Raw genomic sequence first — 26041 nt, forward strand, 5'->3', positions numbered from 1 at the left:
TGAAAAAAAACCATTTAATGGTTTTTGTCATTTGAATTTATCACTTATGAGTAATAGAATGATTTAATTTGGTATATGGGATGCAGGGTCTTCATGTCCGGCAGACATGATTCATATGACATCCACCTCATTTCATTGATCAAGGATCAATTATCAAAGTCAAAAGTTACATGATCAAGTCTGTTTTTCAGATACTATAAGCACTAGGTCAACTATATTTGATGTACATGTATGGAATGATTGTAAGGTGTACATTTCAGAATGGCAGGTTTCATTTTACCTTGAATTTCTTTTCATGGTTCAATGTTTTGTGTTTTGGTCTGTTTTTTTTCAGATACAATAAATTATCGGTAAGCAGTGTCTGGTGTATGGAATTATTATAGGCTATACATGTCACTCTGGCATAGTTCATCTTGACCTTGTCTTCATAAACATGGATGATAGATAAAATGAAGTTTATTTGCCATCAGTTGTGAAACCTGCTTCTGAATGACTTTCTACATAAGATCTATAATAGTAATATAATTCAAAATAATAAAGAAGCAAGTCTACAAGATAAATTAGTCCTGTTGTTTTAAAGATATTAAAAATTATTTCAAATGTTCACAAAAGAATGCAGATGTTTACGAAGTGATTTTTTTAATGGTTTCTGTTGAAGACTTCACCCATGATATTTATATATGATGTGTCATAATATGTCCTATTGTAAGTTAATCTGGATATTTAGTTAAAAGGTTAGACTTAACAAAAAAATGATATGATATTATGATCAGTGTGTTCATTAAGTTGTTAATAAACTAAATATTTGACTTAACATGTCTACCATAGGCCCATGAATATGATATGTTTCAATATACCAGCTAAGATCACATTATGAAATAAACTAAACTTCGGTTTTCTTTTAATGATGGGAAATTGTAGAGAGGTAGATTTTACTGTCGTATACTAACTACTAACTGTTCTTATTTTTTTTATCATTGTATGGATAGTTTTGAGGATATGACCAGGTAACCATTGGTAATGAAAGATTGAATAGTAACAGTTCAATCACTGCTTTTATCAATCACTTTTTTAAGAAGAAAACGATACAATTTGAAGATAACATGCAAGATGTTGATGCCTGAAAAAAGACTGAATATACCAGATATAATCAATGTCGTTTGGTTGATCGTGTGCAATAACCAATACCCAACATCTCCTTTAATCTTGTGATTGGCAGGACTTTTCTCTAAACAAATTTGTACAATCAATGCTGACATCAATCCACTTAAGAAGAAGTTAATTAACATTGCATTATTTTAATATTGCGAAATAAAAACTTGAAGCAAGTGTTTTACAATTGATAGTGTTCTGATTACTGTCCTTAAACCACTGCTATTCATAATAATTACATTGATTGTTTGTTCAATTTCTCTAATAAATGTACAATATTTGTATGGTTTTCTCTTCTAGCAATACCTAATGGTGTAAATCCTTTCCATTTATGGTCACAGTCGGCTTTATGTTTCAATAAAAATTCAACTATCTCTGCATGGCCTTCATAACACGCTATAAATATGGGGGATGCTCCAGTATCTCTACACTTATTAATGTCTGCCTTATTGTTTATTAACATCTTAACTACTTCAGTATGTCCTCCTTCACGAGCAATGTACAGAGGTGATGCTCCAACATCTCTACACTTATTAATGTCTGCCTTATTGTTTATTAACATCTGAACTACTTCAGTATGTCCTTGCTGACAAGCAATGAACAGAGGTGAGGCTCCAGTATCTTTACACTTATTAATATCTGCCTTATTGTTTATTAACATCTTAACTACTTCAGTATGTCCTTTCCGACAAGCAGTGTACAGAGGTGATCTTTCTCGATTCTTACACTTATTAATGTCTGCCTTATTGTTTATCAACATCTGAACAACTTCAGTATGTCCTTTCTGACAAGCAACGTACAGAGGTGATACGTCTTCATCATTACACTTATTAATGACTGCCTTATTGTTTATTAACATCTGAACTACTTCAGTATGTCCATTATAACAAGAAATAAACAGAGGTGATTCTCCAGTATCTCTACACATATTAATGTCTGCTTTATTGTTTATTAACATCTGAACTACTTCAGTATGTCCATTATAACAAGCACTAAACAGAGGTGATTCTCCAGTATCTCTACACTTATTAATGTCTGCCTTATTGTTTATTAACATCTGAACTACTTCAGTATATCCATATGCAGATGCCATGTATAGAGGTGATACTTTATCAGTATTACGACAATGGTTTACAATACTGACACAATGATGTATACACCATTTAACTAAATCAATATCTCCTATAAAACAACACGCTATCAATGGAGTACTTTTGTCACCAGTGGTATATGAACTGGCCAATTGTTTTTGTTGTGATATTGGTAAGCTTTGTATATGTAGAAGAAATCTTTGTCTGAAGATATGATTGACCATATTGATGTTACAGAAGACATCTTGTACCTTTCCTCTTGACCAATCATCTACTATTCTGTGTATATACATTTGCTGATATCTCGTTGGTACAATAATTGTAAATTCATCATTTTTGCTTTTTCTTTCAAATGAAAATCTTTCACTTATAAATTGACTTGTAGCATTTTTAATTAAACAATAAATCATCACACTACCAAAGTAAAAAGCAAGAAAGTCAAACAGTTTATCATGTATAGTTCTGTAGACTTCACCATCCTTTCTGATATATGTATGTGTAAGTGAATCCAGCTCATCACGTAAAACCAATCGTGACGTCCCTTCAATCACTTTACAAGCTTCATATGTGTTCTTTATAATTGTTTTGATGTTTTCATCCACATCTTCAGTAAGCCATTCTTCCTTCAACTGATTGTTAAACATTACACATAGAGCAAGTGCACAGTATTTGACATGTGCTCCCTCTGTCTGTAATTTATCTATCTCTTCTTTGTAAACTGTAAATGGATTTGTAAAGAAATTTACAATGTTTAGTTTTGGATTTGTGCTGTACAATTGACACAAAAGAGGAAAACAATCAAACATGTCATACAAATCACTGATATCCGAAGCGTTTGTTTTCAGGTAAAATTCAGCAATGGATTGTTTTTCTGTTTTAGATAAACACAAATCTGTAGACAGGAGATTACATTCACAACCTTGAAAGAATGATAACGCTTTCATTTGTCTATCCTGATAAACCTGTAGTCTACAAGACATAATTAACTTCACTGGTTTCTTTTCTACTAAAGCTTTAATTTTTTCCGTCATATTTTTCCAGTTTTCAAACTTCATTGGATTTAAACTATATGTTCCACAAAAATCATCCACTACAAACAGTATCTTCTTTATTGGATTGTACCACTTGATGATTTCCTTAGGATTTGATACTGGTAAAATCTCATAGCCTTCATTTTGCATCTGTAAAGCCACGTGACGCACCAATGATGATTTTCCACTACCAGAACTTGCTGTGACAACAACACAACCATTTTCTTTAATGCACTTTAATACACATTTTGCTCCGTTTGTTTCTATAAATGTTTTGTCATCTTTTTTCCAATTTTCTAATTCCTCATTAATTTGTTCTGAAAAAGAAGAATTGAAAATTCTTTGAATACTTATTTCTTAAGATAAAAGTTAAGGATGTTTGTCATATATGGTAAAAAAAAATGCTTGACATATGGTTTAAACAAAAGGCTTGATCTATTCATGCTTGGTATAGTTAAAGGGCTTGACATACGGTATGAACAATTTGCTTGTCAAATGGTATAGACAAAAGGCTAGACATATGGTATGGACAAAAGGCTTGACCAAAGATACCAAAGGGACAGTCAAACTCAGAAATTTGATGTCTGGTATAGACAATTAAATTGATATATATGGTATAAACAACTGACATGACTCATGGTGTTGACAATTGACTTGACATATGGTATGGACAATTGACTTGAGATATGGTATGGACAATTGACTTGACATATGGTATAGACAATTGACTTGACAGATGGTATGGACATTTGACTTGACATATGGTATGGACATTTGATTTGACATATGGTATGGACAATTGACTTGGCATATGGTATTGACAACTGACTTGACATAAGGTATGGACAATTGACCTGACATATGGTATGGACAATTGACTTGGCATATGGTATTGACAATTGACTTGACATATGGTATGGACAATTGACTTGACATATGGTATTAACATTTGACTTGACATATGGTATGGACCATTGACTTGGCATATGGTATGGACAATTGACTTGACATATGGTATGGAGAATTGACTTGACATATGGTATGGACAATTGACTTTGAATATGGTATTGATAATTGACTTGACATAAGGTATGGACAATTGACTTATGGTATTGACACTTGACTTGACATATTGTCTAGACATTTGACTTGACATATGGTATGGACCATTGACTTGGCATATGATATGGACAATTGACTGACATATGGTATGGACATTTGACTTGACATAGGGTATGGACAATTGATTTTACATATGGTATGGACAATTGACTTGACATTTGGTATGCACAATTGACTTGACATATCGTATTGACAATTGACTTGACATATGGTATGGACACTTGACATGACATATGGTATAGACAATTGACTTGGCATATGGTATGGACAATTGACTTGACATATGCATGATATGGTATGGACATTTGACTTGACATATGGTATGGACAATTGACTTGAGATATAGTATGGACAAATGACTTGGCATATGGTATGGACAATTGACTTGACATATGGTATTTGACAATTGACTTGACATATGGTATTAACAATTGACTTGACATATGGTATAGACATTTGACTTGACAAAAAGTATTGACAATTGACTTGACATAAGGTATTGACAATTGATTTGACATATGGAATTGACAATTGACTTGACATATGGTATAGACAATTGACTTGACATATGGTATGGACAATTGACTTGACATATCGTATGGACATTTGACTTGACATATGGTATTGATATTTGACTTGACATATGGAAATGTATGGTATGGACAATTGACTTGACAAAAGGTATTGACAATTGACTTGACATATGGTATGGACATTTGACTTGACATATGGTATGGACAGTTGACTTGAGATATAGTATGGACAATTGACTTGGCATATGGTATGGACAATTGACTTGACATTAGGTTTTGACATTTCACTTGACATAATGTATGGACAATGGACTTGACATTAGGTTTTGACATTTCACTTGACATAATGTATGGACAATTGACTTGACATATGGTATTTGACAATTGACTTGACATGTGGTATTGACAATTGACTTGACATATGGTATAGACATTTGACTTGACAAAAAGTATTGACAATTGACTTGACATAAGGTATTGACAATTGACTTGACATATGGTATAGACAATTGACTTGACATATGGTATGGATAATTGACTTGACATATGGTATTGACAATTGACTTGACATATGGTATAAACAGTTGACTTGACATATGGTATAGACAATTGACTTGACATAAGGTATGGACAATTGACTTGACATATGGTTTACCCGATTAACATTATTACTCCACATAGCTGATCTAATTTGTAATATAAAAAAAACATCTAGGGTTTTTTTGTTTGCAGGCATAGAATCCTGAAACTTCAAAGCATAAGGCATCTTAATGAATACAAAATAATTTAGCTATAAAATCATGTTAATATCCTTGTCTAAATTAAGTTGACTCTATCTACCTTGTTTGCATTGTTAAGCATGTAAATGTCTTTCCTGTTTTGATTTATGCCTGGAACATGTTCAGCTAAACTATCTAAACTACATGTAAATATGCTAAGAATGATTCTTGCAAAACAAAATTCAATTGCTAATATTATTTCAGAGTATTATTTTCACCTCTTAATATTTATGATAAATCCAACATACAATATCCTTAATCAGGTAATATTTTCAAAATTTTACTGGATTGAAAAATAGATAACATGGAAAATATAGAAGAACTTCAAGAAGCTGTTTGTATAAGGACCCATGAATAACCATTATAGTACTACCTTATATCTTCTTGTAATACTATTATAATATATACCTCTTATGTTCCATGGTATTGGGTCTTTTAAAATCTCTGTGACTTTTGAGTGTTCAATTTGTAAAGTTCTATGGGAATCTTTCAGATCTATCAGATTTTTGGTAGTGCTTGAGTGTTCTGTTTGCAATGTACTGTGAGAATCTTGCAAATCTCTAAGATTTTCCCTGATGGTTGAGTTTTCAATGTCCATTGTTCGTCTCAGTTCCTTCATTTCTTCCTGTGATTGTTTGATTTCCAGCATAATTTCCTGGTTAGACTGATCTAAAATTTTCACCTTTAGCTCTTGACACTCTTGATTCATTGGCACACCACCCAATCGACTTACAGCCTGTAAATAAATATTTCAAAGAGTTACAATAAACAGAGCTGCAATCTTTATACATAAATAGTAGTTATTTTTGGTCAGGTATAGATTTTAAATATATCATGATGAAAATAACCTCAGGAAATATATGTCCCAGGATGAGAAATAAAAAAATATGCCAACATTTGAGTCAATTAATTGCAATTGTGACTAATTTATAATAAGATGATGTCTTTGCACTAAATCTACTGGATGATTTGTACTGATTGATATCTTAGTCTGGGAAGCACGATACATTTCATGTATTAGTTTATTAGTATAAGTTGTCAGTAACTCTATGTACTTTTTGATGTGCATTTTTTCTTTACTCTTACCAGATTTTTGTTGTGTCTATCTGATGAGTCAAGCCCTTTTCAACATATTTTAAATTTTTATTTAAAGTTTGATGTTATGTTATTCTGTTACATACATTACATGGTTGTTCGTTTTTTGCCATGGCTTTGTTGGTTCATTTTCGACTTAAATGTCCCTTTGGTATCGTTTGCCTTTCTTTTACATTACTGTCACAGGTTAGAGACGGTTGAGTGCTAACAAACAAGTTTAACAATACCACAATGTACATGTCTATCCCAAATCAGGAGCCATCAATTTAGTGGTTTTCTGTGATTGCTGTCTAAAACTTTTTTTTCGTTTGTTGTTTTTTTGATAAATTGGGTTGTTTAATTTCTTTTTAACATTGTGTTAATCATGCCTTGTCTTTTTATAGTTTACTTTATGGGATGGGTTTTGCTCATTGCTGAAATTGTACAGACCTATAGTTGCTAGGTACCACATTATACAACATTATTGTTTTATTAAGAATGTACTTACATCTACTACATTTGTCCATGCTGTATTGAAATCACCTGTTGACATAGTGTTACTATCATGATGAGCTAGTATATTTCTGTACCATTTAATCCTGGCAAGATCAGGTCCTTGAGTTGTCTCCCCTGGTAGTGGTAGTTTATCAAATCCATTGATTGGAGGAGTGACAGATGTCAGGTTTCTTATCAAACAGATCATTAACGTTACACCAAAAGTTTTGGAATCAAGTACACCTGTATCAACAAAAGACATTGAACGTCAACAGTTATTCATATCCCTAAATACAAAATCGCCCAAGTAAATGTAACTGATATATAAATTCCTATAGCACCATGTATGTAATACAAAAATAAAAATCACCATCTACTAAATCTATAAATGAGTAACTTTCTGCCAAACAGTGTCCATTCATTAACATGAAAAAGCTTTGACGAATCAAATTTAGATATGTTATTTCCTGTGACTAAACGATAGCCAAGTTCAATTTTAGCGATTTTAACTGGTCTCGTTGTTGTGTTGTAGACCTTTCAGCAGCAAAATAGATTTTTATTATATGAATTTGAGTTCTTTCGAATTCCTTTTGAACAGAAGTTAATAATTAATTTCTATGTCATTTGGTCTCTTGTTTATTTTGAGTTATTTCCCTTTGAACAGAAATGTAATTAATAAGTATTTCATAAAAATTTGAATTCTTGGGGTTCTTTGATATGCTGATTCTAACAATGTACTTAGATTTTGGATATTGGACCATAATAGGTAAATGTCCAATTTCAAATTTTCCAGTTCTTAGACCACATTCAGTCTGTGTCAAATCTTCAATCACAATCCAAATTAAGAGCTGTTTTAAGCTTAAATGTTATGCCAATACTTGCTCAACTGTTCGGGGTTCGACCTCTGAAAGGAACAACTGGTTTGCTGTCACCCTGACAGCCTCTTGTTTTATTTTGTTAAGTGAAAGTTTACCATGGTAGAAACATAATTTAAAAAAAAGACTTGTCAAAGTAGACTTCATGGAGATGGGATCCATCTCTGTGGGCATTGTAAATAACAGGTTACTATTTGACTATAACCTATGTTAGTGGTTGAATCTCTGGTTACATGTGCCTCAAACAGTACACCGGATGCACTTTACCCTTAATTTTAGAAATATACTATAAGAGAAAAAAAAATTCTTGAAATAGACACAGGTTAATTTGCATTACTTGAATTATGGCCTTTATATTGTCGCAACTTTGTACTGTATCTGTATTCACTATATTACATAGTTATTGTGTTTACCTATAAAACAGTTCATTTTTAAAGTACAGTAAATATTTTTATCATGTGGAAATCTATACGTTAGTAGTCCTAGGCTCGACAAAAAAACAACAGATTGAATTATCTGATTGGTTTATTATTGTTGTGTTACTAATCTCCCTATCCTTGTTTATTTTATTTTAAAGAGTGATAACACAACATGTCCTGGTGAAGTAATATCTTCACATGTAATTACATACAAGGGAACAGAACTAAGCCAGTGGAATGGATTGGTGGAAAACGACATAAAGATGAATTCTGCAACAATGTTAAGGACTACAATGACAATAATCAGCATCAGTTTTCTTGTGGTAAAATATTTGTATAGATAAGCTTATATGAAGCACTTTATTAAGTTATTACATAGTCTCGTTATGTGCTGAGAGTGTATTTTATTCTATGTTTTTTTGTTAAAGTGTTACGTTTGGCCTAGGAAGTTGTACATACAGTATGACACACCCTTTAGTGTTGGTTAATATACATGTCAAGTATAAACTTTGAAATCATAACGGTTCTCAAGATATAGTGGCAGGGCCCTAATAAATCCATTGCCAACACAACCCTAACATGACGGGGCCACAAGTGGAGCAGGATACACTTACCTTTCCCAAGAACGTTCTATCACCCCCTGTAAAAAAAAACCTGGTTTTTTCCCCCTGTGTTTTGCATACTGTTGTTCAAAGTTGTTTATTTCTTAGCTTTAATTTGTTTTTTGCCATAGTATTGTCAGTTTGTCTTCCACTTATGTTGTTGGATACTTATGGCCACAACATCTGTCTCTTAATCAGATTGCCAATTAACAAACCTACCTGAAAGCAGAACTACAATATTCTATAGACATACGAAATACGTACCATTTTTGGGAAACAAAAGATTCCACTGAGCCTGGTTCAAGATTCTATTTTTAAACAAGCCATTCAGAGTGTTGTAGTTTTTATTTAATGTTGATGGTAGATAGGTAGGTGGAAATTCTTTGTCAGAAAATTTCGGACTGCTCTTGGTGACACTCCTTTCAATAACAAAGCTAATCGGATATAATTATCTTCTTCTTCCAAAAGAGGTGCCATCTTTCAAGAAATTCTTCTGATTGTCAATACATAACTAAATCATTTTTACTTCATGTTCCATGTTATACTGTAAAAGATACAAGCCTATTACATAACAATAAGTAAAGAATTAACATAAATGTTATATCTTCAAAATGGCATATGTGCTAAATTATTATACATCTTATAACATGTATAATTCAAAAACAATCTTAGTTTAACTTTCACGGCTTTACCATTAAATTGAGAATGGAAATGGGGAATGTGTCAAAGCGACAACAACCCGACCATAGAGCAGACAACAGCCGCAGGCCACCAATGGGTCTTCAATGTAGCGAGAAACTCCCGCACCCGAAGGCGTCCTTCTACTGGCTTTAAACAAATATGCATACTAGTTCAGTGATAATGGACGTCATTCTAAACTCCGAATTATACACAAGAAACTAAAATTAAAATCAAACCAGACTAACAAAGGCCAGAGGTTCCTGACTTGGGACAGGCGCACAATTGCAGCGGGGTTAAACATGTTTTTTGATATCTCAACCCTCCCTTTATACCTCTAGCCAATGTAGAAAAACAAACGCACAACAATACGCACAGTAAAACTCAGTTTAAGAGAAGTCCGAGTCCGATGTCACAATATATGAAACAAAAGAAAAAGAAAGCATACATACTCAAGTACCAGTTTAGTATACAAATGTATGTTTTTAACGATTTTGCTTGGATGCACAAAAATGTGTATTCATTTTTAAGCAGAAAAGTGTTAGTTGATTAACTTTGAACTTAATTGACATGATTGATACATGATCTTAAAATTTTTTTACTCTGAAAGAAAAATCAAAACAATTAATCTTTTTCGTCTTCTATTTTTATTTCAATTATAGCCAGCATCGATCAGGACCAAATCACAAGCACTTATTTCTATCAATTAAAAACAAATTTATCAATCATGTTAACCGTGACACAGAAAACAATAGTTTTTAAAATATACTGTCTTTTCATTGAAAAAGTAACATAATAAAATCATGGTGTAGGGTGATTGCCAAAATGAGACAACTTTCCATTAAAGACAAACATATATAGACGTTAACAATTATACGTTACCGAATAGCCTTCAGTAATGAGAAACACCAATACTGAATAGCAATGAATTTACTTACGTATCTCGACATTTTCATCCTGTAAACGGAACGTGGTCAATAGGAATTGAAATGATTTGCTTTGTCAATCTATACGATTTATGTGACAAATCTAGATTTAGATAATATAGTAACGTCATATGTACGAGATCTTGTAAGGTCATGTTTTATCATCATACAATTATCGCACATAACTGTAGGCTGGCACAGTGTTTACTGAATGCAGATAACTCATAGGTGATAACTAAAATTAAAATTAACTTTTATCTCTCAAAGTTTGAAAAATATGACATAGACCAAATAATAAATGTCACGTCGAATTCCTGTTCATATACTGATAAAAAAGATTTAGATAAAGTTAAATGGATGAATGTTGAAGAGTAGCTTAGGTCTCTTCACAACAAACTAAGACTCATACTGCATACTAGCTTCCTAAAGAACATAAAACTTGTCAAATATTGTTTCTTCTTGTCTTCTAGTAAATGCATATCTTAATGTCCTACAATTAACATGCCTATTCATAGTACTCGAGTATCACTCGGTAGTACCAAGTATCGAACACCAATGAAAAGCGACTAATCGGTTTCCTGTTAAAAAGTTGTTGCTGTCTTTAACAAAGTTTTGTTTTATCAAGAGCGACTCTCAGGAAATTAAATATTAATGAAAATAACGTTTCTAATGTTCGCGTTTAATTGTCTTTAAATATTCTTCAGAGCAGAATTAGACTATTAGCAACAGCACCATTCCAGAATTGCAAGTTTAGCTAATCGTGTCTTAGTCATTCCATCATTTCTGTACAGTCAGAGCAAATGTTTTCAGGAAGTTGCGTAACAAAAAATTGAGAAATCTGCTCGTTCCTGAAAAAGTTAAGAACACATTTGTTGCACCCTGTGTCGACCCGCAAAAATGATTAAAGGTAATTTTGATTAACATTCTAAATCAACTTCACAAATGATACACGATCGTCTTGAAGTATATATTTTTGGTTCTGACGTTGTTTACCGTTTTAATAACGTGTAATAACTTATTCTTTTATTTGTCTTTATGCATATTACTTTTAATGTTAAGTCTGATCGTTTGGTGGTATGCGTTTGACGTGGATTTGTACATCTACATCCCTTCATTGTGTAATTGTTCTATGATCATTTTTATATTTTCGTCTTTCATCCTTACTAATATGCTTTTTTGTGTGCCTTTTTGTGTTTCATGGTTACTGGGCGTCACTAGTAAGTCTTGTGTGGACAAAATGCACTTCTGGCGTATTAAATTTTTTTAAACTTGTTACCTTTTGTTAGCTTTTATTCGTGTGTTTCTTTGTCAATTGTGTCCTCCTATTTATTCATATTGTAGTAATGTAATGTTGTGTTGTCATTTTAATGTTATATTTCACATTGCCGTAAAAGAGGGAGGTTTGGCATGCCACAAAACCAGGTTCAATCCAACATTTTTTCCTTTAAAAATGTCCTGTACCAAGTCAGGAATATGGCCATTGTTATATTATAGTTCGTTTCTGTGTGTGTTACATTTTAACTTTGTGTTTCCGTTGTGTTGTTTGTTTTCTCTTATTTTTAAATGTGAATTCACATTACTATAAGACGTGTCACGGTACCTATCTATCCCAATTTAATGTATTTGTTTTTGATGTATATTTTCTATTCTCATAGAATTTTGTCTAATGCTTAGTCCGTTTCTGTGTGTATGTGTGTGTTACAGTTTAATGTTGTGTCGTTGTTCTCCTCTTATATTTAATGCGTTTCCCTCAGTTTTAGTTTGTTACTCCGATTTTGATTTTTGTCCATTGATTTATGAGTTTTGAACAGCGGTATATTACTGTTGCCTTTATTTACATATGACGTGGCTCTGTATTTACATCCCGTCATGGTGTTGTTGTTTTGTTATAATTTCTGTATCTTTCGTTTATGCAGGTTTGCTTTGTTTATGTACCATTTCAAGTTTCTTTCTTGCATTTGACATGGCTCTGCACTTATACATCCCGTCATAGTGTTATTGTGTCCTGGTAAATGTTTGTTTATAATATATCTTTTTGTTTTATAGAGATTAAGATAACACAACGTTGACTGCTGTACCCCTACTTTTGACTTTTTTACCTAGTATATAAGTTTGTTTTGTTCACACATCGATGTCAATATGATGAAACTTTATACGACTGTCATACAAGTGAGAGTTTTTGCTAGCTATAAAACCAGGTTTAACCCACTGTATTTTACATAAAAAGAATGCCTGCACTAAGACAGGAGTATGACAGTTGTTCTCCATTCGTTTAATGAGTTAAAGCTTTGGATTTTGCCATTTGATAAGGGACTTTCCGTTTTGAATTTTTCTCGGAATTCAGTATTTTTGTGATTTTACTTTTTGCTGTAGAGTTTTATTAATTAATTGATGCGATTGATTTATTGCCAGTTAACATAAATACATTAGTACATGTAATAAATGAGCTATTAAATATGGTATAAATTCCTGGAACAATTGTCTAGTATAATTTTGTGTTTCCATTTTATAGATGTGTTTCAGGGTATCGCTCAGTTAACATCCTTATATTTTATTTACACATGAATAACCTCCTACCTGAGAATAGGTGAACGAGTTGAAGTAGATTATCTGTCGGCGACATCCAAGCTTTTTTCACGCTCTGATTATGACAGCGGCAATCGGTGAGAATCAACTTATTATATTTCCGATCAGGATGGCTTGTTTTCATGGGAACTATTACCGTTGGAGCTAGAACAAAAACTTGAAATGCTGATGTAACACAGCATGGTTTATATTTGTATCTAATTGACATAATTTCATTATAAATATTGTTAAGATTACAAGTTAAACTATGAACATCTGATTCCCTGCTTTGTTTGATTAGGCATATAAACAGCAATGTTACATGGTTAGTTAAAATATATAGAATATATTTAAAATCATATCTGATTTTATTATCACTGAAAAATGAACTGAAGATGTCGAAGGATCAAGAAGCAGATCTAATTAAAGAACCAAGTTGAAGTCTTTCGTGCAGAGGTTGAGAGTAAAAACCATGACCTTCAAATCTTACAGAAATCCATAGAGAGGCTAAGGAAAGAAAAAACATTTGTACCTTGTTAATGCTTTTACCAAAGATACAGGTAAATATGAAATGTATAGTTTTAATCATACTCATTGAGTGCACCAGATTTAGATGAATAATGCCCTTTACAGTGACAAAAAAAAATATTTACAATTATTGGAAAGCTAAGTTTATTTTACCCAATCAAATGTTTTTAAAGGGTAACTGTTTTAAAAAACTTTATTTTCTTTCTATTGAGTTTTTTCAATGTCTGGTCGACCTTATTATGGTATTCACATGGGCTTCTTTTGTTCAATCTTAAGTATTTTGTCAGCAAAACTACTGTTTGGTTTGCTCTATATTTGTAAGCTTTAAAGTGTTAGCCAGACTTCCAGTTGAAATAGTATGTGGTTATTTTATTTTTATTTTCATGCCCCACCTACGATAGTAGAGGGGCATTATGATTTCTGGTCTGTGTGTCCCTTCGTTCGTCTGTCTGTCCCGCTTCAGGTTAAAAGTTTTTGGTCAAGGTAGTTTTTGAAAGTCCAATCAAATTCAAACTTAGAACACATGTTCCCAATGATATGAGTTTTTATCCCAATTTCACGGTTCACTGAACATAGAAAATGATAGTGCAAGTGGGGCATCCGTGGACTGGGGACACATTCTTGTTTTGTTTTTTTTTTTGGCAAAGGGGGAGGGGGGGCAGGAGGTTGAGGTTGTGTATGCCTTTTTGTTCTTTTACAGTTTGTCTTGAGATGAATAAATCAATTTAAAAAATAGAGATTAATGTTTTTTAATTGTTTCATTCTACATCTTTTAAAAATTATATATTTCTTCAATATAAATGATATGTGATACAAAGCATAGGCCTCATTGGAGGATCCAGGTCGGGGGGAGGGGGGTGTTCCAGGGGGTTGGAACCTTTTTAAAATGGCTGGATCCGCCTCTGGGCCTTACCTCTGTTAGCAACTCAACAACTGAAAAACCCAGAATACATCTAGTGTTCAACATAGTATTCAACAATTCTTTATATTGTTAGATAAAAATAAGAAGATGAAAGGTAAAGGAAAGACAAGAAAGATGGATGAAGATGAAACAGAAGTTTTATTTGAAATGAACGGATTTACAGACAGAGTGAATGACAAACAATATGAACCTGAAACATTTGCTGATAGAACTCATATATCTGATGTGAATAAAGAAAATGAAGTGTTAAAATCAAAGGTATGGTTTACACATGGAGCCTACATGTATGATGTTGTAAAGTGAAAAATATATTGAACTCCTGTCAAAAGTAAAGGTAGTGTTGCCTGATACATCCCAATGTTCACAATCGTTAATATGATAACTGTGTTTAGGAAATTTGCGACTCGTCTGAAGAAATAAACAGTTTGCCGCCATTTTCCCCCCAAACTAATAGCAATTGAAAAGGAAATAATCCATTCATTAAAATTACAGGTAGACTTGGCCCATGATCAACTCGAACCACGACAAGACGAAACTGTATGACTCAAATTCATGTTACAAAAATTAAAATGAAAAAAATAAAATAAAATGGAAACACTTACCTACCTACCCTAGTTTTAAGTATGTTACCGTAAACAGATATATATATATTTTTTTACCTAATATTTGCCATTGGATAAATAGCAGTCCTCAATTTATCAATCATGCAATCAACTAAAGTTCCTAATAATCACCAATATAAGTCTTGACGTCTTTTATCAGTTGGTATCTGATAGAATGACTCTTAATAAGTAATACTTAAAATGATCATTAAAAAAGCTGATTCATTAAAATATACGAATTTTTGATAGAATCAGAGTGTACAGAGTTACTGAACTGCAGCTAGAGGTAGATACACATAGGATAGAACTACAGAAATATCAAGCTCATTTTGAAGATAAGAATCGTAAAACAAGAGAAAAATATGAAGAACAGGTACCAGTACATACATATGTAGATTTATTAGTATGAGTTATTATAATCTATAAAAAAAAAAGGACTTTGGTTGGTAAATTGCAGAGCGTTTGTTAATTACAATGATTTTGTATCTTTAAGTATTTGATCCATATTGTGATTGATACTTGGATGAAAGTTAAGCACCTTAATGATTTAATTGTAAAATGGTGTGATAAAAGCATGATACATTTTTGAATGATTGACTTTGAAACAATGTATAATGAGGTTTGGAATGGGAGACTAAATTGGAGTTCCTTAAGGGATTTGTTATCGTAATTTTTTGTGAAAAAGATAAATTGCATGTTAAGATCACTTCCATAGAAAAAGGTTACATCAACATCTCATGGAAATAAAGTAACCATGAAGGTAAATAAAAGCTGCCTTTCTATTTAGTTTGTTCCTCTAAATATAACCTTGTGGGTCGATTATATATTTTTGTGATAAAACAAATATAGTAGCATTTTTGAGTTTGAGTTTCGCCTTGGTCAATATAAAGACTGTAAATCATATATATATATATAAGGAGGAAGAGCAAAGACTGCTTGCCGCGAGTCAGAATAATTTGTAAGGGTAGGATGACATGTTTTCCTGCAGACCGTTGGGAAATAGCAGGATAAAACTCAGGCTCAGTTTGTCTGTCCTGTATACTCATATCACAGTTACATGATTGATTGATTGTTGGGTGCTTTACGCCTCATAAGCACAAAAAGGCTATATCGTGGCGAGAGGTTATTCAAATATTTTTTGTTTAAATAAAATTGAGAATGGAAACAGGGAATGTGTCAAAGAGACAACAACACAACCAAAGAAAGGACAAAGCATATTTTAAAAATTAGACACAAGGTCCTTCAATAAACTAAAATTCTAGACTATAAGCAAATTGATTATTTACAAATAAAAATCAACAGTAAGATAACTTGATAGAAATATCACCCTAACATGTTCTTGTCCTGTAAAAAGTAAAATCACAAAAATACTGAACTTAGAGGAAGATCAATTGGGAAAGTCCATAATCACATGGCAAAATCAAATAACAAAAATGCAGTAAATGCATGTTTTTTGTCATTTGACATTAAACTGCCATTCAATCACCAATCAAAATTGAACTATTTGTTTTATATAGTTAAAATGTCTTGAAATTTATCTTTTCACAGATTGGTGTACTAAGATCTTCACACCAGAGGGAGCTTCAGAAATTTTTGGCTGACAACGCTTTACAACATTCTGCCTCTAAAATGGCAGAGTTACAATCAAAAACAGATGCTCAACAGGTAAGAATTCATTAGATAAGAAGATGTGGTATGAATGCCAATGAGACAGCTCTCAATCTAAGTCACAATGATTTAAAAGTAATCAACTATAGGTCAAAGTAATCTTAACCTTCTTTTCTGTTTTATAATTTTATAAAGAAATATTCACCTTTCTGTGGTAATGACTTACACATTTGATGAATAAAACAGTAAATTATTTAAATTGATGATCATAAAATTCTTTTTTTCAGGTGATGATTAAACATTTAAAAGACCAGTTAAATAAATCACATTTAGATTCCGAACAACTCTCTATACTTCGAATACAGAATGCCAGTTTAGAAAACCAAATTGAAAGACTAAAAGAGGAATTACGTGAGGCAAAGAAATTCCACACTCCAGTAAGTACTGTTACTCTGGTGATATATCTTAACCCCTTCATCAGGAAATCTGTCTTGAATTGCACAAAATAAAAGGGGTCAATTGAGACATTAGTTATTTGCTTGTTTTTTACTTTAAACATGTATATCAAACTTGAATACTGATAGGAATTTAGAAAAGTATATGTTTACTTCACTTCTCATTATTTAAACATCTCTGGCATGCCTTTGAAATATTTTTGTTTTTGCTGTCCTCAGTGATATTGTTCGCTTTTTTCAAAACTACCTCTACCCTTTTTTATTGGGAAAATGTGCGTCCTTTTTATCAAATTGGGAAATTTATAATAAAACCATGAATTTGACTGGATCTTCAATTTGAAGACCCTCTTTCAAAAGATAAACCCTCATTTGAAATAAGACCCCTTATTGTCAGTGATGATACATAAATAGACCCTCAAATCTGCACATATAGTCATTTTAGGCATGAAAATGGTTTAAATGAGTTTTTTCAGTTCGTATTCATGCACAATTACTACTGATACTGCACTGTTGGGGAAAAAAGTTTGTGGGAATAATTTTAAGCCACTTTTTTTTTCAAAATGGGATTTTCTCCAGGGGAAAGTCATAACGCTCCTTAAATTTCTACTTATTTAAACATCCCTGTCTTTCAAATGCTTTGGTTTGGGGGTTTCTAATAAAGGTAAATTGGTGTATAAAACTCGACCAATTCACTCACAAACAAATAAAAGTTATTTTATGATGTGTTTGTGAGTGACTTTGTATAGTTTATACACCAATAAATTCCTTTTAAAAGCTGTTTATTCCTCATGATTCTTTAAAATTGGAGATACACTCGTAACCTTTATCACACGTAAATTGTATATTTGTGTCATTGAATAGACCTGGCGCATGAAACATGTGTAGGTTAATGTAAAAATGTGTGATCAATGAAATTTGCAATCTGATAAATAATAAAGTGCAAAAACTCTTATTATCATTCAAACGGATGTTTCGTGTTAGTATCTAATTTAAAGAACAATAAAAGCGAAGTGTAAACATATTTTGTAAACATTGATCCAGATTGTTTCATTAAGTCTGCTATCTTGTTTACATTGGTTACAAAAAGAAGTTCGGTCAACGTCGTCTATCGAAAAATAAACAATGTCAAGAACAAGTACCAGGAGTCCTCTCAAACAATCATATCAACGTATACCCTAATATGCATATCATATAAGAATTATTGAATAATATTTTTATTTATTTGATGTGAATATTTATAGGAAATAATATTGTAGGATTGTTTCTGTGTAGTATGCCCTTACTGTTGAAAGGAGTGTTGACTAGGAGTGCCTAGCCTATTAATGTTGCCTAGGTGTGCCTTGCCAATATATTGACTTGGTGTGCCTTGCTTATATGTTGAATAGAAGTGCCCTCCATAAATGTTGACTAAGAGTGCCTTGCCTAAATATTTTGCCTTTATAATGTTTTACATATTTTTGTTTGTTTTAGGAAATGAAACATTTTCAATCAATTCAGCAGAAGATAATTCAAATGGAGAAAAAACGTGAAACACGTGAACTTGAACTGCATCAAATTATAAAAAAAATGCCAAACACACAGCTTCAGTGGAAATGGACCAGGAAGCAAATAAATGGAAAGGAATCGTAGATTCTAAAAATAGTGAAATCCAAAGATTTAGAACAGAATTAGATTCCATATTAGACGTTTTAAAATTACTCCAAAAACAAGGAGTTGTAATACCTGTCAGTGCAGCAGTGTCATAGCAGTAGCTCTTTAGTAGTTTTATTAATTTAAAATTTGTATTAATATTCCGTCCTATATATTTTCAAGAGATTGAAAACTTTATATTATGGTATTCTTTATTATATAACTGTAGTCTATGATCTGTTTTAAGAAAAGACAACCAAATTATAATAAGGAAAAGAGGAAAACTTATATTTGGTATCAATTTAAAAAATATTTGTGTCAATTATTTGACCAATGTCTTGAACTTCTTTTTATACGACCGCAAAAATTTTAATTTTTTGGTCGTATATTGCTATCACGTTGGCGTCGTCGTCGTCGTCGTCGTCTGCGTCGTCGTCGTCGTCGTCGTCGTCGTCCGAATACTTTTAGTTTTCGCACTCTAACTTTAGTAAAAGTGAATAGAAATCAATGAAATTTTAACACAAGGTTTATGACCACAAAAGGAAGGTTGGGATTGATTTTGGGAGTTTTGGTCCCAACATTTTAGGAATTAGGGGCCAAAAAGGGCCAAAATAAGCATTTTCTTGGTTTTCGCACTATAACTTTAGTTTAAGGGAATAGAAATCTATGAAATTTTGACACAAGGTTTATGACCACAAAAGAGAGGTTGGGATTGATTTTGGGAGTTTTGGTTCCAACAGTTTAGGAATTAAGGGCCACAAAAGAGCCCAAATAAGCATTTTCTTGGTTTTCGCACAATAACTCTAGTATAAGTAAATAGAAATCAATGAAATTTTAACACAAGGTTTATGACCACAAAAGAAAGGTTGAGTTTATTTTTAGAGTTGAGGTCACAACAGTTTATGAATTAAGGGCCAAAAAGGGGCCCAAATAAGCATTATGTTTGGTTTTTGCACCATAACTTTAGTATAAGTAAATAGAAATCTATGAAATTGAAACACAAGGTTTATGACCATAAAAGGAAGGTTGGGTTTGATTTTGGGAGTTTTGGTCCTAACAGTTTAGGAATAAGGGGCCCAAAGGGTCCAAAATTGAACTTTGTGTGATTTCATCAAAAATTGAATAATTGGGGTTCTTTGATATGCCGAATCTAACTATGTATGTAGATTCTTAATTTTTGGTCCCGTTTTCAAATTGGTCTACATTAAGGTCCAAAGGGTCCAAAATTAAACTTAGTTTGATTTTAACAAAAATTGAATCCTTGGGGTTCTTTGATATGCTGAATTTAAAAATGTACTTAGATTTTTAATTATTGGCCTAGTTTTCAAGTTGGTCCAAATGGGGGTCCAAAATTAAACTTTGTTTGATTTCATCAAAAATTTAATAAATGGGTTCTTTGATATGCCAAATCTAACTGTGTATGTAGATTCTTAATTTTTTGTCCAGTTTTCAAATTGGTCTATATTAAGGTCCAAAGGGTCCAAAATTAAACTAAGTTTGATTTTAACAAAAATTAAATTCTTTGGCTTATTTGATATGCTTTATCTAAATATGTACTTTGATTTTTGATTATGGGCCCAGTTTTCAAGTTGGTCCAAATCAGGATTCCATATCAAGTATTGTGCAATAGCAAGAAATTTTCAATTGCACAGTATTGCACAATAGCAAGAAATATCTAATTGCACAATATTGTGCAATGGCAATTAATTTTCAATTGGAGTTATCTTTCTTTGTATAGAATAGTAGTTGATAACATATGTTGGAAATTTGCCAGACATGACTATGATGTCATTTTCTATTTTTATTTGCCAATAACTTTATGTAAATAACTTCATTGGAAATTTGCCAATATAAAATGTTGCTGATGAAGCTTTTTTTCCTTATCTTATCTAAAATGTTTTTAGATAATGAATGTTGGACATTTGCCAGACATGACTATGATGTCATTTTCTATTTTTATTTGCCAATAACTTTATGTAAATAACTTCATTGGAAATTTGCCAATATAAAATGTTGCTGATGAAGTTTTTTTTATTGTTTTATACAATAAACAATGTATATTCACTTTTACTACCAACCAATCTTTACCATTCAGTGATAACAAGCACTTTATTTTACATTTTAATATTTTATGATGTATTTAAAAGAGTAGTTATTGTTGCAAACTCCATTAGAAATTTGAATTGATATCAGTTTTGGAAAAAGGGAAACGGGGATGTGAAAAAAATGGGGGGGGGGGGGGGAGGGGGGTTAAATTTTTCTCATTTCAGATTTCATAAATAAAAAGAAAATTTCTTCAAACATTTTTTTAGAGGATTAATATTCAACAGCATACTGAATTGCTCAAAGGCAAAAAAAAAACTTTTAAGTTCATTAGACCACATTCATTCTGTGTCAGAAACCTATACTGTGTCAACTATTTAATTTTAGATTTAAAAAGTTTGAAGAAGAAATCTTTAATTGATTTGTAAAATCTTGACATTTGTTTTGTGTAAAGAAAAACATGTAATGTCAAAAATTTGATCACAATCCAAATTCAGAGCTATATCACGCTTGAATGTTTTGTCCATACTTGCCCCAACTGTTCAGGGTTCGACCTCTGCGGTCGTATAAAGCTGCGCCCTGCGGAGCACCTGGTTAAGAATTATGCAGATGTTGTGGTTGTATCAATAATAAAATTTCTACACAATTTAATGATGTGGTGCATTCTATTTGTCACATGTGTATTTTTGTTTATGTTTCACAAAACAACACGTTTTATAACTGTTCATATACCGGTACCTCATTTAATGGAATTGTGTTAAACAAACCTTTGAAATTCCTCAATATATCTTGCTTGTTACATGCGACTTTTCACTGAAATCTTTATAATTTTTCCCTAATCTGTTTTATTTTTTATGCCCCACCTACAATAGTAGAAGGTGCATTATAATTTCTGATCTTTGTGTCCATTCATTGTTCATCTGTCCGTTGGTCCAGCCCACAGCTGGTCCGCAGGTTAAAGTGTTTGATCTAGGTAGTTTTTCATGAAGTTGAAGTCCAATCAACTTGAAACTTTAATATAGTACTCATATTCCCTTTGATTTGATCTTTCTAATTCGAATGCCAAATTAGAATTGTGACCCCAATTGCATGGTCCACTAAGCATAGAAAATGATAGTTGAGGGGTATCCATGTTCTACGGACACATTCTTGTGAACAGCTACTATTTACTTAAATATAGAAATTTATTTGCTAATCAGTGTAACAAACTGAGTTGGATTTGTATTTGCAAGAACATATAATACTGGGAGATTTCTTGACACTTTTTGTTTTGCTTAACAATGTATGTTGAATATGGGTCCTTTTTCAAACTATCATTTTTTATTTGCAAAATCTTATGAATGTTGCAAACATTTTATCCAAGGGTATATGTGCTTTTTTGGTTGATTCTATGTGAATAAAAATCCATCACCAATTTGTATGTTACCCTTAAGGCCCTTTAAATTTCTGAGAAAACCATAGGTAATTCTTATTATGTGATCAGTTGTTTCCCCTTTATTTTCCCTAGAACGTTGCCTCATTTAAGAGTTGTTTACTCTGTATACCATTTGGAAGTTCCTTGGTTTTTTTAATACTTTTTTGAAAAAATATATTATATGAACTTTTGTATGATATTGTACTATATAAAACATGTCAAATGTTAAATCAACCTGATTAAAGGGAGATAATTTCTTAAACATTGTCTCCTTATCAGTACTAGAATTATTTATTAAACATCTTCTTGAAATGACTATAATGACCACTACTTAGAGAGGTTTTGTATGATGTTGTAAGACATACAAAAGTTGTGTCAAATACTTAGTTTTGTTTTAGTTTTATTATATATTTTATTTTATTCTTCATTATCATTATTTTACATATTGTTCAAAATTGTATACATGAAATGAAAACATTTATGATAAATTTACAATTATATATTTGTATATTTTATAATTTCAGTAGAACTTTACTTTGACCTTTTGACCTTTATCTTATTTACTTCAAATGTCTAAGGATTCTGTGTCATTACTAAATTTACCACAACTGTTTTTTGGGATACGATTGCTTTCAAGCAATCTGTAGACTTATACCGATGGCTCAGAACATTGCCCTCACGTCAATCGTCTTATTCTAAACATTAAGGAACATCTCAGATTCTTATGATTGTCTTGCTTTAAAAGGTAAAAACAAACAAAGGGATTGAACTTAAACAACTTTCCTATAATGTTCTTTTCATAATCTTCATGTTTGATAATTCCCTTGACTTATATGCGTGTTTTTAACAACACGGAAAATCAGAATTAAGCAGTATTTATGTTTAGTGTATTTATAAATTTAGAAACACGTCTGAGGGAATTCCCAGTTTTGATAAAATGCAAGAGTTCTCTGAATTCCGATCAATCTATTTCTGTCATATAAGAACTGAAGTGGAGTTTTTATTATATGTCACCGTTATGAAACTGGTATTTGAGATTGTAATTCCATAAAGAAATAGAGAACCATCTAGGTCGTTTAATAAACATTAATATACGTTCTTGCTCCAGGGTTTGTTTTGGAATTTATGCGCATGCGTATAGTTTTCTTCACTTCAAGGGGTTTTAGATTGAATGGTTGCTCTGGATTCCCCACTCAATTAATTGATTTATAACTAATGGGATCTTTTCTATGTATGTCTGCTATTGAGGGTTATTGTTGTTGCATAATTTTAAATTATATGTATCATTTAAATTAAAATAAATGTCCTTATCGTAGAACACCCCTTCAGGCGAAATGGAGGCTTCCATATTATCGTTTCGAGTTGTCTCCCTTAGGAAGTAACTTCCGTGAATTCTGAAAAAAACACGTCGAGTATTAGCTCCTGTCAATAAACGCCGTATTATATTAAAAACGATCGCAATTTAAACCGATAAATGTGTACGGAAAGGAGTCATGATCACTGACCCAAAGGAAATTAAATATTTAAAGAGTTAGGAATGGGTTTCCTCCTAGAATTAACGCAGATAAATAGGTGATAAGATACGAAGTGAAGATACCTTCTCTCACTCTGAGTCTCAGTGACTGCTGTGGAAAGTAAACTTGGAATTGATAGTACAAAAATAAAACAGAATAGGCCAAATTACATTGTTCATACACTTTTATCCGGGATTGGCTATTTTGTAACTATTTTACATGTGCAGTTGAATTAGTTTTGAAAATAATATTAGCCAGCTACATGTATATATGTGTCAATGAAACAACGGCAATCGTATCCCTCAGAGCAATCTGCTCTTTGATTTTTTCATTTCCCTGAAAAAGGTTTTAGGTCACATATCTCATTGAAATAATTTATCATAGTACGACCAGTTTGGACAATTATAGCAAAGCTTCATATAGAAATTAAAAAAACATGTTATAGATACATTTCCAATACAAGCATATATTTAGTTATGTTCTCAGCAAATGATTAAGAATTTTCTAAGTATACAAATGAAATTTATCTTATCAAACGGAACATTCATGGTGACAGATAGATCCCTTTTTGTCACTTGCGTTAAGCGTTGCAGGGGACATGGAAATACTGGGCGTCCGTCTGTCGGTCCGGTCTTGTTAGCGCTCTCACATGTACAATTCTTGCCAGATTTTTATGAAACTTTTATCATAGGTTTATATCAACAATGTCTTGGCGAATTTGTAAACCAATGCCGATCAATAATTTTTGGAAGAGTTGGAAATATTAGTCATATGGACAATTGCCTTATGGGCTCTCTAATTTGTACAGTTCTTACCAATACAGATGCCCTATGTTATGATTCGATCATGCATTCAGAGGCGCATACAAAAACTACGATGTAATATGAGAACTAAAGTTTCTAACCCTTTCAAGAATCCGGAGGTTGTGGATGCTTTATCCTCTTTGCATGACAAATATGTCGTTGTTCCAGCAGATAAAGCCTCCAATAATATTGTCTTCATATGTAAAAAACATTATTTGCAATGTCTCACTACAGAGCTTGGAATTGATAAAACTACTGGTAATCCTACATATTCTTTAACATCATTTACCAAGGACGAAATTTTGTCCTTCTTTCTTTTGGTATCAACATCAAAGAAAACGAAGAAAACTTGCCTTCATTATACTGGATACCTAAATTACACAAAACTTCATATAAAGAACGATACATAGCTGGGTCTGCAAAATGTTGACCAAACATCTTTCTAAACTACTGACTACTATTCTTTCAACAGTTAAAGATGGGCTTCAAAAATATTGTGAGGAGATATATTCTACCAGTGGTGTTAACCAGATGTGGATTCTCAAAAATTCGAAAGATCTACTGCTAAACCTTCAATCACAATCTTTGCAATTTTGGAGCAACATAAAAACTTTTGATTTTTCTAGGCTATATACTACTATTCCCCATGCTCAGTTGAAAGATCGACTATACCATCTCATAAAACAGAGCTTTTTCTATAAAAATGGAAATCGTAGATACAAATTTCTTGTTTTGGGTTACAATAATTCATATTTTGTGAAAAATCACACTGAATCTCCCAGAAAATATACTGAAGATGATATTATCAAAATGCTGGACTTTTTGATCGACAATATATTTGTTGAGTTTGGAGGATTTATATTTCAACAGACAGTCAGTATTCCAATGGGTACTAATTGTGCACCCCTGCTGGCTGATTTGTTTTTGTACTCGTATGAAGCAGAATTCATTCAGAACCTTCTAAAAGACAAAAAGAAAAAGCACCTTGCGAAATTCTTTAATTTTACTTTCCGATATATTGATGATGTTCTATCATTGAATAACCCATATTTCAGTCAATACTTACATCTCATATATCCAAGTAAACTTGAAATTAAGGATACCACTGATACTAGAAGGACTGCTTCATACCTTGATCTTTTCCTCAATATTGACGTAGATGGACGACTTCACACGAAAAT

The 26041-nt window shown here is 32.1% G+C and overlaps 2 protein-coding genes across 2 annotated transcripts; one reads left to right on the plus strand and one right to left on the minus strand.

Moving 5' to 3' along the window:
* Positions 1-1278: 1278 nt before the first annotated feature.
* On the minus strand, positions 1279-9728 carry LOC139501761 (uncharacterized). Its single transcript, XM_071290905.1, has 4 exons — positions 9438-9728; positions 7291-7520; positions 6117-6444; positions 1279-3591 (listed from the first exon to the last, which is right to left on the minus strand). Exons 2-4 carry the CDS (start codon positions 7483-7485, stop codon positions 1388-1390), a joined length of 2727 nt encoding a protein of 908 aa, XP_071147006.1. The 5' UTR covers positions 7486-7520; positions 9438-9728; the 3' UTR covers positions 1279-1387.
* Positions 9729-14879: 5151 nt separating this feature from the next.
* On the plus strand, positions 14880-19433 carry LOC139500270 (centrosomal protein of 162 kDa-like). The gene is made up of 5 exons (XM_071289011.1): positions 14880-15076; positions 15644-15767; positions 16943-17059; positions 17290-17439; positions 18928-19433. The coding sequence occupies exons 1-5, from the start codon at positions 14880-14882 to the stop codon at positions 19084-19086; spliced, it is 747 nt and encodes a 248-aa protein (XP_071145112.1). The 3' UTR covers positions 19087-19433.
* Positions 19434-26041: the final 6608 nt, after the last annotated feature.

Source organism: Mytilus edulis, chromosome 13, assembly GCF_963676685.1.
Source record: "Mytilus edulis chromosome 13, xbMytEdul2.2, whole genome shotgun sequence".
Taxonomy (NCBI): Eukaryota; Metazoa; Mollusca; class Bivalvia; order Mytilida; family Mytilidae; genus Mytilus; species Mytilus edulis.

What these genes read in the sequence shown, in the direction of transcription:
- LOC139501761 (XM_071290905.1), bottom strand. Translation starts at nt 7,485, where the DNA reads ATGATCTGTTTGATAAGAAACCTGACATCTGTCACTCCTCCAATCAAT. An exon ending in CATGGACAAATGTAGTAGAT is followed by an intron (nt 6,445 to 7,290) that starts GTAAGTACATTC and finishes ATTTATTTACAG; the next exon opens with GCTGTAAGTCGATTGGGTGG. An exon ending in AATACCATGGAACATAAGAG is followed by an intron (nt 3,592 to 6,116) that starts GTATATATTATA and finishes CTTCTTTTTCAG; the next exon opens with AACAAATTAATGAGGAATTA.
- LOC139500270 (XM_071289011.1), top strand. Translation starts at nt 14,880, where the DNA reads ATGAAAGGTAAAGGAAAGACAAGAAAGATGGATGAAGATGAAACAGAA. An exon ending in TTTACACATGGAGCCTACAT is followed by an intron (nt 15,077 to 15,643) that starts GTATGATGTTGT and finishes AATTTTTGATAG; the next exon opens with AATCAGAGTGTACAGAGTTA. An exon ending in GAGAAAAATATGAAGAACAG is followed by an intron (nt 15,768 to 16,942) that starts GTACCAGTACAT and finishes ATCTTTTCACAG; the next exon opens with ATTGGTGTACTAAGATCTTC.